This window comes from Puma concolor, chromosome A1, assembly GCF_028749965.1.
Source record: "Puma concolor isolate L17-30 chromosome A1, mPumCon1.1.hap2, whole genome shotgun sequence".
Taxonomy (NCBI): domain Eukaryota; kingdom Metazoa; phylum Chordata; class Mammalia; order Carnivora; family Felidae; genus Puma; species Puma concolor.
This window is the reverse complement of record NC_141667.1, coordinates 83,104,861-83,123,102: the sequence shown is the minus strand read 5'-3', so window position 1 is coordinate 83,123,102 and position 18,242 is coordinate 83,104,861. Positions and strand designations below refer to the sequence as shown.

General features: G+C 37.5%; 1 protein-coding gene across 5 annotated transcripts in view; it reads right to left on the bottom strand.

The window, feature by feature from the left end:
- Positions 1 to 7,229: 7,229 nt before the first annotated feature.
- Positions 7,230 to 18,242, bottom strand: part of SKIC3 (SKI3 subunit of superkiller complex) — an 88,556-nt gene continuing 77,543 nt past the window's right edge. For 4 of the 5 annotated variants that reach the window (XM_025923709.2, XM_086695437.1, XM_086695316.1 and 1 more), the window contains 3 exons: positions 15,631 to 15,761; positions 13,580 to 13,706; positions 7,230 to 11,398 (listed from right to left, as the gene is read on the bottom strand). In XM_025923709.2, the coding sequence (XP_025779494.1) occupies positions 11,324 to 11,398; positions 13,580 to 13,706; positions 15,631 to 15,761 (333 nt within the window). In that variant the 3' untranslated portion in view covers positions 7,230 to 11,323. The remainder of the gene's footprint in view (positions 11,399 to 13,579; positions 13,707 to 15,630; positions 15,762 to 18,242) is intronic. The other variant, XM_086695357.1, reaches the window with a different exon arrangement.

Here is an 18,242-nt window from a genome sequence, read left to right as displayed (position 1 = left end):
TCTCTCTGCCCCTCCCCAACTTGTGTTCTGTCTCTATGTCTCTTTCTCTCAAGGATAAATAAACATTAAAAAAAAAAAAAAAAAAAAAAAAAAAAAGAACACAAAAAGATATCCAAGATTCACTGTTAGGCAAAAAAAAGTAACTTGAAAAGCAATATGGGTATGATCCCACTTATGTCAAAAATTATTTTTAGGGACACCTGGGTCACTCGGTTGGATGTCCAACTTCAGTTCAGGTCATGGTCTTGCAGTTTTTGGGTTTGGCCTGCATCAGGCTCTCTGCTGTCAGCACAGAGCCTGCTTGGGATCCTCTGTTCCCTTCTCTCTCTGCCCCTACCCTGCTTGGCTCTCTCTCTCTCTCTCTCTCAAAAATAAATAAGCATTTAAAAATATATATGTTTTTAAATATGTTAAACAGAATATGCATACTCTCTATGATGCAAAAATGTAGGAATTTACAACAAACTTAGCCGTGAATGGATTATGAAGAACCTTGCTTTCTACATAAGAATTTATTAATGTTTTACATTAATGTTTCCAGTAAAAATATATTTTAAAAACATTCACCACAACAAATACACTACTAGATTGAAAGAGTAATTCTTTGTAGTGAACAAAATAAGTGATTGTAGGAAGGGTTAAATTAGGAATCCAGACAGCCAATTCATCTCACTCATACCCATTTTTACTCTACAGTTTTTTTTTCCTTGTGAGCAAAAATGCTCTAAATTGAAGTTGAAATCATAGCTACACTATTATTGTAACAATCCTATTATCAAGCCAAAGGATTTTCAGAATGGATCTCTCTCACTGGTGGCGACAGGGTAGTACCATGTAGAAATGAATGCAATGCAAGAGGATAGGAGGGGAATCAAGGGGTCTTCTGCAGTATTCTTGCTTGGAATCCCAAGCCGAGGTGTTCACAGGTGTGCATAGATGCTAGATAACCTGAGAGCTATGCCTAGTGAGAAGGTGGATCCAGGTTTTGTAGGGCTTAAAGCTTATACAGTTTTGATTTACTATTAATGCCCCATCCTGATGAATTGGCACACAAGTCTGTAGGAATATTCCTGAAAGCCATGGCTACCTCAGAGCAGCTGCAACTTACTTCCCTACAGAAGTGACTATGAACAACAGAAACATATCCCTCTAATCCACTGTTTCCCCAACTCAACTTCTCTTTTGCTGGATCCAGACATGCCCATAGCCCCTCCCAGGGTACCTGACGTCAAGGGAAGGGGGGGTTGAGATGATGATCTTAATCACCGGCCTTATCATAGTTACAGTGTCTCATTTCTTCATATTTTACCACAACGTTGTAAACACATTTTTAGGTCTAAGTAAGGGAGGCACCCTGGAACTTAAGAGCCACCGTTTTCAACAAATTCAACTCTGCTCCGGGACCAGTGGAACCCTGGGCCTCTTTCCCTTTGCATCTATTTTGCCATGGATCCATGAAGATGACAAGGACGAACAATCCCCCTAGAGAACCTCAGTATACACTTTATTCTCTGTCAAGCAGCAACACTTAATCCCTTGGGAAATGTCAGACTTCTCTCCCACATATACAGGAGAATGTTTGAACATCACAGAGTCTGCAATCCAGATCCACCCTGTGGACCTGGGGCATATGTTAAGTTATCTCTGAGAGTTCTCAATTTAGGCCCAAACACCACCTAAACAGGTTTGGATAGCCCAAGGGTCCTGCTGCCTCCCAGTGTTTCCTGCCATTTCCTTCCTCTTGTGCAACCTGCTTTTAGGGGTAAAAATCATATGAAATTATTTACACTGAGGACTAAATGGTAATGTTCCAAGTACTTTGCTTCCCTGCTAAAGATGAAGGACAAATGCCTCACCTTATGCTACATGGGTTAACACCTTCTCAGCCCCACAGTGGGGGACATGCTCACCACCTGATAGACAGGAGAGCAATAAGGCCCTAGGTCAAAAAAAAAAAAAAAAAATCCCCAGAGTTCACTGGACATTAGCAGCTTCCCCATCTTCTACAGAAACTTACCAAATGTCTTCTCACTTCTATCGGTATGATAGCAGCAAGTAACACCCAAAAACATCAAGGGAAAACTATAATATATACCCGTGCATACATATCTGTGTTTTTACCTTTGGAAGGTAAGGATCTCCAAACCCATGTGAGATACTACTTTTTACATCTTTGTGGTCTCCATTCATTCATGTGCTAGGCACTGGGGATACCATGTTGAGTAAACTAAACATGGACCCTGCTCTTAGAGAACTTATGATCTAGTGGAAAAGACTAATAATTAAACTTTCCAATACATGAGTAAGGAAAGGGTGTGATGGAGCACCTGATGGGCACACACCCAGAGGCCAAGAGACTAGAACACGGCAGGAACTGCAAGATACAGTGTATGTGGTGGGAGGTGGGAGAGAAGGTTTGAGGATGTACATAATGAAAAGGAAGACTGGAGAGATTAGGGGGAGTAGGGTGTCTGATCACAGAGGACTTTATAACTCGTGTTGAGGAACTTGGGCTTGATCTTCGGGGTCCAGAATAGCTTTGAAGGATTTTAATGTTGTTTTTTTTAGGTTTATTTATTTTGAGAAAACAGTGTGTGAGAGGGTAGAGAGAGAGAGAGACATGGAGAGAAAATCCCAAGCAGGCTGCATGCAGTCAGCACAGAGCCGGATGTGGGGCCAAACTCATGAACCATGAGATCGTGACCTGAGCTGAAATAAGTCAGACGCTCAACTGACCGAGCCACCCAGGTGCCCCTGAAGGATTTTGAATAGGCAAGTGACTTTATCAGATTTGCGTTTTAGAGATATCCCCCTGGCTGTAGTGTGGAGAATAGATTACAGATACAGTGTGAGAAGCAAATCTGGATGGGAAAGGGGGGAGATAAAGGAGAAGAGTGGAGATAATTAGCTCAGGTTTAAACTAATTGATTTTGAAGTATCTATGGGATGTCCAGGTGGAGGTATCCGGTGGCGAGTGAGAGAGATGACCTGGAGCATGAGAGAGATCTAAACTGAAGCTCTGGCATGGAAATAGTCATTGAACTTCATGGGTGAGGGAGGAAGAGACAGCCTGGAGTTGGGACAGGGGGAGTGGAGGACATGAAGCGTTCAGTGAGAAACAGAGACCAGGGGAAACCCTTGAGGACACCTAACACTGAGGGGACAGGCAGAGGAGGAATCTAGAAGTTCCTAGGTGAGCATCTGAAGACAGTGACAGCAAAGTAGGAGAGGGAACATCATCTCTTGAGGATTTCAGTCTTCTCGGTGAGTTCCTGCTGGCAGATGGAATCAACTTGAAGTTCTTCCAGTAATGATTTCAGACCAAGCATTAGATCCCCACCTATTGAAGAGAACCCTGTCCAAAAGTGGGTACATTACACAATGCAGTAGGAAAACAGTTGTCAATGCTTTCCTGACTACCCTTCCAGGCATGAAATAAATGTGTTGAGCCTTCTCAGATGCAGAGAGGGTAGTAAGCCCTCCCAGAGAGAGGCAGGATTATTATCAGGAAAAATATTAGACTGTTTTGGCCTCTACCCAGTTTGGCATTTTCCTCTCAGGAGATTAGAGTCACACTCATTTGTGGTAAAGTTGTTATTTCAGATCTTTCCCTTAGTATACAGTCATGAAATATTCTAACTTCAGAGACTAAATTTTCCATAAACCCATTCCTTGGTTCTGTAACTTCATTTTCAGAAGGTATTTACACATGTGACTAACGTTGTGACTAAAAAATGACTGATGTGTTCAGCAGTACGTCAGAAACCAGGTCCTCTTTTACGGTCCCACAGACACAAACTGAGGAAACAGAAAAATAATCCAAACATCTATGCTAGGTCTTGAGGGATTTTGAGGTTTGACAGACCTTAGTTTAAAACCAGAGTCCCACCAGTCACTATCTGTGTGACTTTGGATCTGTTGTCTAACTTTGGAGTCTTAGTTTCCTCACTTAAAATGAGGACAAGACTACACCTACCTTGTACGTTATTGGAAGAATTAGAAAAACATTTGTTGAGCTATTACCAGTTGTCAGAGACTTCTCAAAGCACTTTACCTGGATTAATTCATTTAATCCTCCAAAGAGATGTCTATTATTAAGATGCGGAGAAATTAGGTAATTTTTGTGAGGTTATACCACTCATGACAGGTACAGCCAGAATTTGAACTCATTAGTCCAGAGAAGAGCTCTTAAACATTCTATTATATTGTTTCTCTATATGTAGACCATCTAATGTGGTATTGCATACATAGTAGGTACTGTACTTAGTAAATGGTACTGATTACTAATAATAAACAGAGCTTTTGATTTTGATGGGAAAGACAAGTCCCATGGTACTCTTTCATCCAATTCTGATTCAGAGTAGTATCTAAAAATACTTGAGTTTATAAAGGTCCTTGCACTATGTGTGAGAAGAAATACCTTGGCTAGCAATAATTCCAGCAATGGACGAAAGCAGAAAGAAGTACAAAATATAGATTTCTCCTGGAACAAAATTATAATGAGGAAGTATTTCTCTACTTTAAAAGCACTTCTTTCTCCGGTCTCTGGGGAGGGAGGCTAACATAATGAAGAAACATTATGGACATTGACTGGAGGCGGGCAAGGTGCTGATGCCAACATCCTGTGAAGTAGATTTCCTCTGTAGGTTCTGGCCACCAAAGCCTACCCAAGAGCCATTACTGTCAGGTAAAAGTCATTAGTATCCAACAGATGTTTCTCCAAAAAGGTAATGCACGGCTTTCACAAGGGAGACACTCAGGGATGGACTTCAGGTGGGTGGGGCCCATATGGAGACATGTGAATGGGGGTGGACAAAACCTACTTCTGCAACTCAGAACAACTCCATATTGAGGGATCTATCTAGTCCTTATGCCTAAATTCCACTGCTGAGCACTTAAAGGCTTTTACATATTCACAAAACCAACACAAAACCCTCAAAAAGGAACAAAAACGCACCCAGGAACTTTTATCAACTACCTCCTCAGCAGGGATTAGTGGGTAAGTAAAAGAGGTCTTTAAAAACTAAGAAGTGCTAGATAACTAAGACATGAGAGGGCTGAAAGGAAGTTGATGGAAGAGAGATTAACACCAAGGAGAAAACCAAGTGATTTTATCAAGGACTAACTGAAACAATTAGCTCACTGTGGCCTCTCTATTGGAACTTTCTATTAAGTTCAAAATCTAACAAGGGTGGAGCACTCCCTATCATTGCATAGGTTTAAATTTGTGAATAAAGGTAAGGGAAAAATAAGTTTGCCAAGTTAGTCTTTTGGAGGAGATTCCTTCTAAGGTTCTTTCTAGAATTCAGATAGTGGCACTAGGTAAATGGCAGCCTCAGCATACTATCTGGTAGGGCAACTGTGTCAGTCGCAAAGACACATACCTCAAGTCTTTGAGGTGTCACCAATTTCTTTTTTTAAATATAATTTACTGCCAAGTTGGCTAACGTCCAGTGTATACAGTGTGCTCTTGGTTTTGGGGGTAGGTTCCCGTGATTCATCGCTTACAACACTCAGCGCTCATCCCAACAAGTGCCCTCCTCAATGCCCATCATCCATTTTCTCCTCTCTCCCGAGGTGTCACCAATTGTTAAAAAAATTGAACAGTAGTGTTGGAATCGATCTTGGGAACCTGATTCTATGTGCTTAAGAATATAGAGAAAAGCTGAGCTTTCTTTCTTCTTTTTGTCTGTAAAATTAGCATCTACTGTAAAAAATGATGTGAGAATTAAATGAGGTAATAATGGTGTAAAGAGTTTGGCAAATCATTTAATCTACCCCTGCCTCTAAGTCCTTGGTTGCTGAAGCCCTGGTGGGTAATGATCACCACCCCAGAAGCACAGAATGCTCCTCTGCTGAAGCAAAAGACGGTGCCAAGATGCTCTGTAATGCTGGATCTTATTTGGCTTCGTTAGAAGCTACGTGACTTGCATAAAATCTTATTGCTGCCTACATATTTCCCCATGTTCACAAAGTACTCACCATTGCTTACTGTAAATCTGGTTCTAGTGAGTTAATAAATTATTCTGAGCCTAGTCCTTGGACAGAGAAGCCTTCCAACCATATATAAATAGCACTTGTTCTGGGGCACTACGGGGCTGGCCTCAGGCAATTCAGAAACAAATACTGAAGCTGCTTATAACAATATAAATTTGCCTTCTCAGCAGTGTATTTTCACTCTAATTTCCTTCTTTGCACACGAAAAATCTTCTGCTCCATCTGGCTTTTCTCTTGTGCCCAGAGATACACAACTCTGCCTGCAAAGATAGAACCTATAACCATCTTTTTTTTTTTTTTCCCACACCACCTGACTTTTTAGGCTAATTTCCAAACTTCTGAAGACAGCAAATAATCCTTTTCTAAAAACTATGTGCACACTATTTCTTGATCTACTGAACAGAATTAAGATTAGGACTTTGTAATACTATATAGTGGTTTCCCCCCCAAAATTCCTGAATGATATTAAACTGTGTGGCATATTTTTTCACAGAGAAAGCAACAACCATATTTTGTATGATTAAAGGAGAGGAAATGACATTTAAAAAGGCAGGGTCTTAGAAACTCAAGTTATTTAAGAGTCAGATAATCAATGTGCTTATTTTATTTAATGCGGGTGCTCTTTTTGTATGAAGCGTAAGTATTTGGTATATAGAAGTCACATGTAATTACACTCAACTATTCACGGATGCTGGCTTCCATTAAAATATTCTCTGAGCGTAGGTTTGCTTTCCTGCTCAGTCTTAATACTTGGAACTGATTACCTACTTTTCTACCTCAGAGGCCTCTTTGGAAGGGGGGTTCTACCCTAAGATTGGTAAGCACAAGAGGGGCCCCCTGTTTAGTGGAAATCAGAGGTGCTGCTTCACAGGTGCTGCACCAAGCAATTGATTTCAGTATTTTGCTCCAGCTCACTTTGGAACTGGAAAACTTTGGTGACCTTAGAGTAACATATTGCTGCCATTAGAAATCTAGCTGAAGGCCCTGACTTCACAAATTTACATAAAAATTAAAGGTCAAGACATAAGTTTACCAGTTACATGCCCATTCAGTAGTGAAACCCAGAATGAAACATACCACTGAGGTTCTGGGAGTATAGTTTAATGCAGTTCTTTTAAAGAGGATGAGAGTGAAGTACCTGGTCAGCTACATTGGTGATACTGTACTCTAAGCAGCATGTTGAGTGAGAATAGTTCAGAAACTATTATAGAAATAAACAGCCACACATTGTTGAGTCAAATTCTTATGATGTTTATATTTTCACAGTAACCATTTTTAATAACTCATCATCTTTATCTGATGACCCCTTTTATGACAATTAAGATGGTAATCCCCAATTTCAGTGATCTAGTAAAATTCAGATTCAAAGGAATGCAAATTCATTTTAACAATAGACACAATGGGCAATGTACTAATTTTCTCTGCTGTCATAACAAATTACCACAAACTTAGTGGCTTTAAAACAACATAAATTTATTTCCTTACAGTTCTGTAAGTCACATGTCCAACACGGGTCTCAGCAGGTTACAATCGAGGTCCCAGAAGGGCTGCATCCCTTTCTGGGAACTCCACTGGAGAAAGTTTCCTTGCTTCTTCCAGTTTCTAGAGCCTGCCCTTAGTCCAAGGATGGACTCACCTTCCTCCATCTTCAAAGCCAGTAATGTTGAATCTCTGACCTTCCATTGTCATTCTTTGAAAGGCTCTCCACTTTTAAGGACTTCTGTGATTAAACTGGGTCCACTCAATAATCCAATATAATCTCTCTGTCTCAAGGTCTATACCCTCAAGCACATTTGCATAGCCCCTTTACCACATATTCACAAGTTCTGGTGATTAGGGCATGACACCTTTGGGGACCATTATTCTGCCTACATATAAGCAGAAACAGCAAGATAAACATTTTTTTATTATCCATCTTCCAGAAAAATTCATGTAATTTAAATGTTTCTTATGATAGGTACTATATACAGGGGAAGTATGTAGCCCAAATGAACTTTTGTACTGATTCAAACTCAGGAGAGATCATGGCATGAAAATTATTTCAACACTGGAGTGATGTCATATGAAACCCAATTTTCATGGGATACTCCAATTTTAATTATCCCTCTCCTGGCATCATTTCCCTTCACTAAAACAAATAGGTATTTTCAATTCTAAGTCCAAAATAGAAAAAAAAAAAAGAATTTAAAATGTTTCATAAGAGCTGTTTGTTAAAGAGACCCTATTCTTAAGTTTCTCCAAAGCATTTTGAGGTCTAAATACAATTTAGCATTCATTTTAAAAATTATAGTTGTATAGGGTTTTAAAACACTGCTATCCAAAAAGTTCCTATTCTAATCAGCCAAAAAGAGGAAAAACCCATTATTATATGGCAAAGGGACAGCTAGACACATTGAATGGGCTTTCAGTGCAATAGGTCTTAAGTGACTCTATTTGCTAAACCAAAAATAAACTCTAAATAAGGACATTTTCTGACTTTTTACCTTCTCTGTATAAAAAGTCTTAAAAAACAAATATATGGGAAGACTACTGTACTTGTATCTGATACACAAATATATTTTTCTAATGGAAAACACAATAAAACAAAAAGACCTCTCCTGAAATTGACGGTCAGTTTACAACCAACAGCTGCATGCTACACCTTGTAACAAGTAACATGGGAGTCTGAGAAGCTTTCTATCCACTAGCAACTGAAGTGGAAGAAAGAAGACCTGTAGAGAGACAAGGGTCAACTTTGCCAAAACAGTTTCCACATTTTTTAAAGTGTGCAAAAATGGGAATAGATCTACAAGCCCTTCTCACTCATACATTAAATATACTTCATTTTTGTGTCCGTATAAAACGTCCCAAAACAAGTATCGAATGTTCTATGAAGCAACCAAACATGTAGGTTTTCATATTCATATATTACATATCAATAATATTACTTAATGTTCATCTAATGTTTCATGTTAGTTTAGATAACTGTATCTTTTAATCCCCTGTCCAATTCTGTTCTGTGTAGATTCCTAAGTTAAAGGAAGTTTGTCAACTCATTTTGTAAAGTGAAGAAAGAGTACAGCATTTTAAACTAAAGTTTATATTTTTTATCCTGACTAGAAATTAATGCAAGGGACATTTCTAGAAATATGACAAGTGATCTCAAACAAATAGATTGTGTTTCGAAAGTTTAATTATAAGCCAAAATATATTTTTTCCACAGAAAATGATCACCAGATACCAAGCTGGTCTATAAACACCTAATTAAACAATAGCCAAATGGTAGATAAAAATTAGCAGCAAATGCACTATAATTCTCAAATAATGAAACACTATGAATGCTAAATATTGACATTTCAGGAAATAACTTTTTATGTAATTTCTCTAAACTTACATATAAAATGAAGGGAAATTCCAGCTACCTTAAAGTTCCTAGACTCTGATAACACTGATTCCATTTCAGGTTTTCTTTGCTTTGAGCATGCTGTTTAGCACTATTCTCCTTTACTTACTAGGATTACATGACAATGTTAAAACATTTAGCATAGGTCTGGTATGAAGTAAGCGCTATAAAAATCATACATTTATTATTTGAGCCTCACGATAACTGGGCAGTAACCTGAAGGGAAGGTAACAAAAGAGAGGATGTGTATACATCCATGCAAAAAGAATTACCTGAGATGGTATTAACTATCATCTTTTTGAACCTTCCATTCTAGAAAACCTGGGTCTGAGGTCACTGAAGGCCAGAACTAGGCAACTTAGTCAAAAGGTCACTTAGTCAAAAGGTCACAGGCCTGGAGGAAAGGCTGACCAAATCCACCCTGTAGATGAAAGTAACCTTGTGAAGCAAGTGACACCCCAGAAAGTGGATAGAAAACAAGAAATGACTTCTAAGCATTTAAGCAGATGGACCCAGCCCATTCTGGGATAAGGGCTAAAGTACTTTCCAGAGGAAGCAAGAGGGCATGGGCACCAGAGATCATCTCGTGCTCACCTCTGGCTAAGTCTGTGGGCCAGGCTGTTAAAAGCACTCAATCATCGGTTGTTAGGGTAAAGAAGAGATGAGCAGAGACTGGCAAGTGCCTGATCCTATTAAAGAAAAAGTAAAGGGAAGAATCATCATTGCAGTAATCCAGTGGTTCGAAACCTGAATGAACATTAGAATCTCTTAGGCATGCCTTTATAATGCAGAGTCCTAGGCCCTTCTCCTTAAAGATTCTGATTGCATAGGTCTGAATAATGAGAATACTTAGCTAAATTTGGGAATTCATCAAATTACAATCAGTTCAATAGATTAGATTAACCTTTGGAGTAAAATTTAATTACAGAACATTGTCAATTTATATTATCTCACAAAATAACACACAAAGCTGACTTAAAAAAACTACACACATGAATTGTACAACCACACATTTTCATAAAACAAATAATATATGTAAATGTCTGAAACCTTTTAAAACCACAAATCCAAAGTAAGCAACATACAGCTTCTTCAGATATATAAAAGGTTTTCTGAAAAAATAAAATAGGTAAATGTGCTTTCAAGTTTTAAAATTTGAAACTTAGAAATTATATCTGATTTTAATAAAGAAAATAAGACACTAGGTTTTTTTTCATTTCAGAAACTTCAAGTCTTTTCATCATAATTGAAGGAACTGCATGATCGATTAAACACTGTCAGCATTGTTTTCCAAAATTCTCCATTAATTTTTTTAATGCAGCCATACACCTGAGTGCTCTGAATTACACAAACATATCCAATGGAGTCTAAGACTCACCAACATTTACATTATGCTTCTTCAACAGAATCTGAGATGAGCCACTAGTAAAACAGACTGTAAGATTATTTAGATGTGATGATGAATTGGTCTGCTGAACTCCAGAGGTCACAGAAGGAATTACATCTTTGAATTTACTTTTTAACAAATAAAATTCAGCGTTGTGCTAATCTGCTTTTGCATATTATTTGGAAAATGGCTATTAAGGCTTTATTGTAGAGGGGTACAAAAAATATCCTATTGTGCCTAATGCAAGATGGAGAAAAGAATGGTTTACAAATTACTGATGACCACCTAAGGGAATCCTGTTTTTTCCTTTCATTATGGATTTCTCAAAATCAAAGATATTTTTCAAATTAAAGTTACATTAAGAGCTTTCAGAAAATTAAATCCCTAGCTTAAGAACTTAAATGTCTTCAGATTCAAAATAGGAATGGATGATTATAACTGTTTTTTTGTTTGTTTGTTTGTTTTGTTTTTTAAATGTTGCTTTGGGGAAAAGTTTTGATTCATTGATTCATTCTTTCTAACAGCTTTTTCTTTGTTTACTATAAAATAATGCACTGTTACTGTGAGGACAATTTCTGATTCAATTCCAATGCTCTTGTATCTCCATGAGTTTTGGCATTGTTTACCAGCACCTACGGGAAATCACATACAGAAATATTAGTATTTTGTTTATTCACAATAACTATAATTAAATCCATGGAAGCCAAGTATGCCAAAAGGCAGCAGGCAATATCAAACAACACAGGAAAAAGGGACTACGTGCAATCCTTCCAGTCATTTTTGCTGAAATAAATTGTTCAGCCAAAGCCAACATCAAAGATAAGCACAATTTATTCAAATGCTCAATTAGTAAAGATGCAACATTGTGATTGTTACCATTGTCAGCGCTGTATAAAACTGAAGGTTTCGTTTGGTGGTTTTGTTCACAATGCTGTCATCTCTAATCCCTTACCCAAAAAGACCATTTTATACACAGAACCGTGCAAGTGATATTCCTCTCCTTTAAAACTACAGTTTAGAATCGAGGTTCTAGATTCTAGGCTCTATCAAGAAACTTTGCAATGTTTTCACCAATTCTACAAACTAGAAGATTTAATTTCAGTTGTTCATTTGACTACTAAAACTTTTGGTTGTTCCGTTTTCAAACACTGTGAAGGGTTTGAGATTTTGCTCTACTTGCAAGCTAACAAGTTAGCCTTGGATACTGCCAAAAGACATGGCTCTCCTGGGTCAAAAGTTTTTATCAATCATGGTACAATAAACCGCATGAACATCAAGACATTTACATTTGTTTCCCTTAGCCCCTAAGACTCACAGGGGTGACATGTAGGGATGCACATAGTTTCCCACATACATACTGGATCACATTACAAGAAAAAAACCCTGAGACTAGGAGACTTGAATCTTTTATTTTTGTTATTAATTTTTTTAATGTTTATTTATTTTGAGAGAGACAGAAAGAACATGAGCAGGGAAGGGACAGAGAGAGAGAGAGACAGGGAGGGAGAGAATCCCAAGCAGGCTCCGTGCAGAGTCCAACATGGGGCTCAGTCTCATGACCATGAGATCATGACCTGAGCCGAAATCAAGAGTCAGAAGCTTAACCGACTGAGCCACCCACACATCCCGAGACTTGAATCTTTTATGATGGGCAATAAATAGGCCTAACCTCTGGTCTGGAGGAAGACACTTATGTCAGTCTCCCAAGGCTGTCACTATAAAAACATCCTTGAAAAGATGGTCTGGAACAAAGAGCAGTCAGGCCATCTGCTCACAGGATGTTTAGAAATACAAGAACATCATGGAGAATTCCCAGCATTCATACAAGTTCTACCTTTTTGCTTTGCAATAGGAAAATTATAATGTGCTTCTCCAAGCATTGTTTTTATTAATATTTCTTTAAGATTATAAGTTTCACTGAAAGGCAAACAGTATTTCAAATGCTGTAAGTACTTAAAAAGCTTCTCATTTATACTCATTGTATTTTGTAAATTACAGGCTCAAGTTATGAGAAAACAATGTATGTTTTTATATACTCTACCTTTTTTTTCTTAACATTTATTCATTTTTGAGAGACAGAGTGTGAGCAGGGGAGGGGCAGAGACAGAGTGAAACACAGAATCTGAAGCAGGCTCCAGTCTCTGAGCTGTCAGCACAGAGCCTGACAAGGGGCTCGAACCCACGAACCGTGAGATCATGACCTGAGCTGAAGTCGGATGCTTAACCGACTGAGCCACCCAGGTGCCCCCTTATTTATTTATTTATTTATTTATTTATTTATTTATTATACTCTACCTTTTTAAAAAGAATTTTAGATATACAAACAAATATGTTTATACATTTAGATACTAGTGCCATGCTATGAGGAGTAGAAACTGTCACATGTATCTTACAGAAAAAACAAGAAGTAAAATAATATTTCCTAAGATAATATGAAGATCCCATTAAATTCTGCTACGTTCAAACTTACCCTATTTGCCTCCAGTGCAATGCTTATAAAAAATACTATAACTAGCACCTAGCACCTTCATCAATACTTTCTTATTCTGCATGACACATTAGGAGAATCTATTTCCTACAGGTTAAATCAGTGGCTCTCAACGAGGGGCAATTACTGGTATCATCTGGCATTTCTAAAGATATTTTTAGTTGTCACAAGTTGGGTAAAGGGAGGAAGGCAGTGTTACTGGCATCTACCGTTTAGGGTGGTTAGGGATGTTGCTCAATAGCCTAAAACGCCCAGGACAGGAACCCTCACCCCTCCTCCAACAAAGGTCCGAAATGAAATATTGTGAATAAAATTAATGCCTTACATCAATAAGTTCGTAGTCATTTTTGGCATGTAAGTGTCTCAGCAGGTACCAACGTGCAGTTGATACAATAGACTTGGGAAACCCCTGTTGATGATACACCACTCTTTCCAAAAGTCGCCGTGTCTCTCTGAAAAAGAGTTCAAAGCATCTAAATTAACACAAGATATTTCATGTACTAGTCTCACACATATTATCTTTCTCATTCTTTTGCACACATGGTACTGATTACTTCATGATTTTTTTCATAGAATAAAGGTAATAATAATAGCTAACATTTATTTAGTGTTTATTACATGTTGGATACTATGCTAAGTGGTTTACACATGTGGTCACATTTAATATATTCAACTTGTAAGGTTAGGTTGCTGTTACTATTCCCACTTTGCATATAAGAAAAGTATGGCTCATTCCAAATAGAAGAGGGGAAAGGCTCCTATTTTATGAGCACTTCTGATTAGAGCATACCTCTAATTTTTTTTGAAAACAGATGGAAAACAATTAAGTCCATAAAAAATACAAAGATAATTTACACAAGACTAAAAGTGTATTATATCAGGCTTTTTAGTATATGCTTTAAAAGGACGTATACAATATGTGAACACATATAATAGAACAGGGTGGTTTACAGTTGTGTTCTAAGTTTTTCCTTCCTAATTTACTAGCATCTGTGACTCCAAAGACTTCCGTATTTGTAGAAACAACACAAATTGTAACTTCAGAAGTTTTGAATAGGAGGATCTTATAAGAAGTAACTGGTTTGAGGTAGAAGGTAAAGAACCTGTCTTGAAGATGCTTCTACATAGAAATCACCATATAATAGGCACACACTTTTTTCTTTGAATCTGTGCTGATTCGGGCTGATTTTTGGTGGTGATCACGTTGTGGGATGTGCTAACAGATTACAGGCAGGTGGAGACTAAGGCCTTTAAGTAATCTACACTGAGCTTCAGCAGAAAGAGTTCATGAGGAAGTATAAATTATAGGCTCAAACATTTCTTGGTGAAATTTGCCATACAAAAAAATGACCAAGAATAAATCATAAATGATGCTGGAACTGGTGATGAGCCATTAGTCTTAGTTCTTCCTTCACTCCTATTTTGGGATGTTGATGTGCCCTTTGCCGCATATTTATATGATGAAGCTCTATATCTTCACTACCTATCTTGTTCTAGTAACGTATGCTCCTAAATGGCTGTCTTACCTACAGTTGCTTTGTATTATGTGTGATATCCATTAGAGAGAGATATTATTCTCAGAATTTCAAAATATTCTTGCTTGTTTTTTCATCCACATGGACTTTTAAGTAGTTTTCTTCAAATTTATTTCTGACCCCATCCATACCCTCCAATAAAAAGATCACCAAAATTATTATATTCTTTTTTTAAATTTTTTTCAACGTTTATTTATTTTTGGGACAGAGAGAGACAGAGTATGAACGGGCAAGGGGCAGAGAGAGAGGGAGACACAGAATTGGAAACAGGCTCCAGGCTCTGAGCCATCAGCCCAGAGCCTGACGCGGGGCTCGAACTCACAGACCGCGAGATCATGACCTGGCTGAAGTCGGACGCTTAACCGACTGCGCCACCCAGGCGCCCCCAAAATTATTATATTTTAATCTCAGAAGCTTCGAGCTTTTCTAGATATAAGAACCACACTATTATAACATGTCTCTATCTTTTAAATATTCATTAGTTTTTCATAGCTTATTGCCTTGCATGAACTTGGGTCAATCTAGCCTTGAACTTGGGTCTTTTTGGTTTCTAGAATCCACATTACAATGTTGGTGCATCCTAAGACAGCAAAACTCCTAGCCCTTCTTTACTTGAAATCCTGTCATGCCCAACCTCTCATACTGTATGTACCAAACTATTTTTTGTAAAACAAATGTAAGACTTTATTTTCTTTATATGGTACTAGAACACCTTTCCCAAAGTAGTAACGAATATATGAATAACACCAAGTTTGTTAGACTAACTTTAAATCTGTTTCCTAGAAGGACTGAAAGTGAAGAAACATTTCCAAGAAAAAAAGGGAACAACGATTTTTCATACCTTGCCCCCATTTTGCGGTTGAACTGTAACAAAGCTTGTAAAAAGACAGCCAATGGACAAAAGCAAAGTTTCAAGGCCTCAGTTGTAGCTTCTTGAACCAAAGATGACCAGTGATTATTGGGAATATTAGCCTGCGAAAATATAAGACACATATTAAATCAAAGCTTTCCGGATGTTTACCTTAAAAGGATGCAATTCAACTCTCATTTATTGAATGCCTACTTGTCCAAGTCACCATGTAAATGCTACAGGGACCATGATTCTACAAAATGATTAAGATCTGATTTCTGTCCTTAAATAGCTACAGAACAGGGCAGACTGGAATAAAGAAAGGTTTCAAAGAGGAGACATCACTTAAAACACACTAAAATATTTATTAAAACAAAATGCACTATTCTGCTATATAGGTGAATAAAATCTATCAGTTACTAAGCCTCTTGTTTACCAAATATACAAAACTCAATTTAACATGACTTCAACAGGTAGTGATAAAGTCCCACATTCAAAAATTATCTAAGGAGAAAGAAAAGACTAAAATAAAATATTTTAATAAAATCCCAACACAGAAAAAAGGTACAAAGTACAATGAATTAAATTGAACTCATCAATACTGAGAACTTTTTTAAAAGAATTTCACCTTATAAGGAAAATGTTAAGGCAAACTTTAGTGTCTTACAATATGGGCTGATTCAGAAATAATAGATAAGTATTTCCTAAGGAACAATAACTGGAGTTAAATATGGTGAACAGTCTGCTGAATTATGTTAGAAGGAAAAAAATACACACTTAAAATCTTTATTAAAAACCTGAGACTGTATCCAAAATCTATAAAGAACTTATCAAACTCAACACCCAAAAAAACAAATAATCCAGTGAAGAAATGGGCTAAAGACATGAAGAAACACTTCTCCAAAGAAGACATCCCGATGGCCAACCGACACATGAAAAAATGCTCAACGTCTCTCACCATCAGGGAAATACAAATCAAAACCACCATGAGATACCACCTTACACCTGTCAGAATGGCTACATTAATAACTCAGGCAACAACAGATGTTGGTGAGGATGTGGAGAAAGAGGATCTCTTTTGCATTGTTGGTGGCAATGCAAGCTGGTGCATTGGAAAACAGTATGGAGGTTCCTCAAGAAACTAAAAATAGACCTACTGTATGCCCCAGCAATTGCACTACTAGGCATTTATCCAAGGGATACAGGTGTGCTGTTTCGAAGGGACACATGCACCCCCGTGTTTATAGTAGCACTATCAACAATAGCCAAAGTATGGGAAGAGCCAAAATGTCCATCGATGGATGAATGAATAAAGAAGAGGTGGTATACACACACACACACACACACACACAATGGAGTATTACTCGGCAATCAAAAAGAATGAAATCTTGCCATTTGCACCTATGGAGATGGAATTGGAGGGTATTATGCTAAGTGAAATTAGTCAGAGAAAGACAAAAATCACATGACTTCACTCATATGAGGACTTTAAGAGACAAAACAGATGAACATAAGGGAAGGGAAACAAAAATAATACAAAAACAGGGAGGGGGACAAAACATAAGAGATTCATAAATATGGAGAACAAACTGAGGGTTACTGGAGGGGTTGTGGGAGGGGGGATGGGCTAAATGGGTAAGGGGCACTAAGGAATCTACTCCTGAAATCATTGTTGCACTATATGCTAATTTGGATGTAAATTTTTAAAAATAAAAAAAAAATTAAGAAAATAATATTAAATAATTAAAAAACCCTTAGACTTTAACTAAGATTTCATAATTACAGGCATCTAGAATACACATTTTAATAAAGGCAATAGAATGAGTCAATACATGGTCCATTTCAAACACTAAAGTATAAAAAAATGTTTTAATGTTAGGACAATAAACAGTGCATGCAGTACATTAGTGTAATCAAGGAAGAGGAAGCTATAAAGACAATAAATCTGAAAACAGAGGACAGAGGTAGTAAGGCACCTTCTATAAAGATGGGAGCAATGAACCATTGGATACATCTGGCAAAGAAAATAAGGCAAAGCCCAAACTAACAAACTTAATCCCTGATATATTTTAGAAACCAGTAATACAAAACGTTTACTGGTTACTTTTATAATGTACTCTCATAAAATATTCTGTAAAGTTAGCCCAAAGATTATTATAGAAGGAAAAAGTTTCTATGCGTAACTGGTATATTAAATAGTAGAATGCACACTTTTGACTTCCATTGTGTCTTTAAAACTGATTATATGAGAAAGCACTTTTCCTCTCTCCCTGGATAGAAATTATAGCAGGTTCCATGACTCTGATATCCATTTTTCTTACAGTCATCACAAATAATCTTAATTAGAATATCCTCTTCTTTTCAGTATTTCAATCTTCATTTAAAGGTACGGTTTGCACCCGATCCCACCACAGCTCCCAGACTGGATATGGTTACAGGTAGCAGCAGCTGGCCTGTTCTTTCTCCCAATACTCCTACCTTTTCTTGTTAATTGCAGTTTCAAACTGCTACTGAAATACTAGAAGTCTGTATTTGACTGGTGTCACTGTAAGATGATATTTCTAGGCCTGACAGATATTTAAATCTCTTTTTCTCATCCAGAC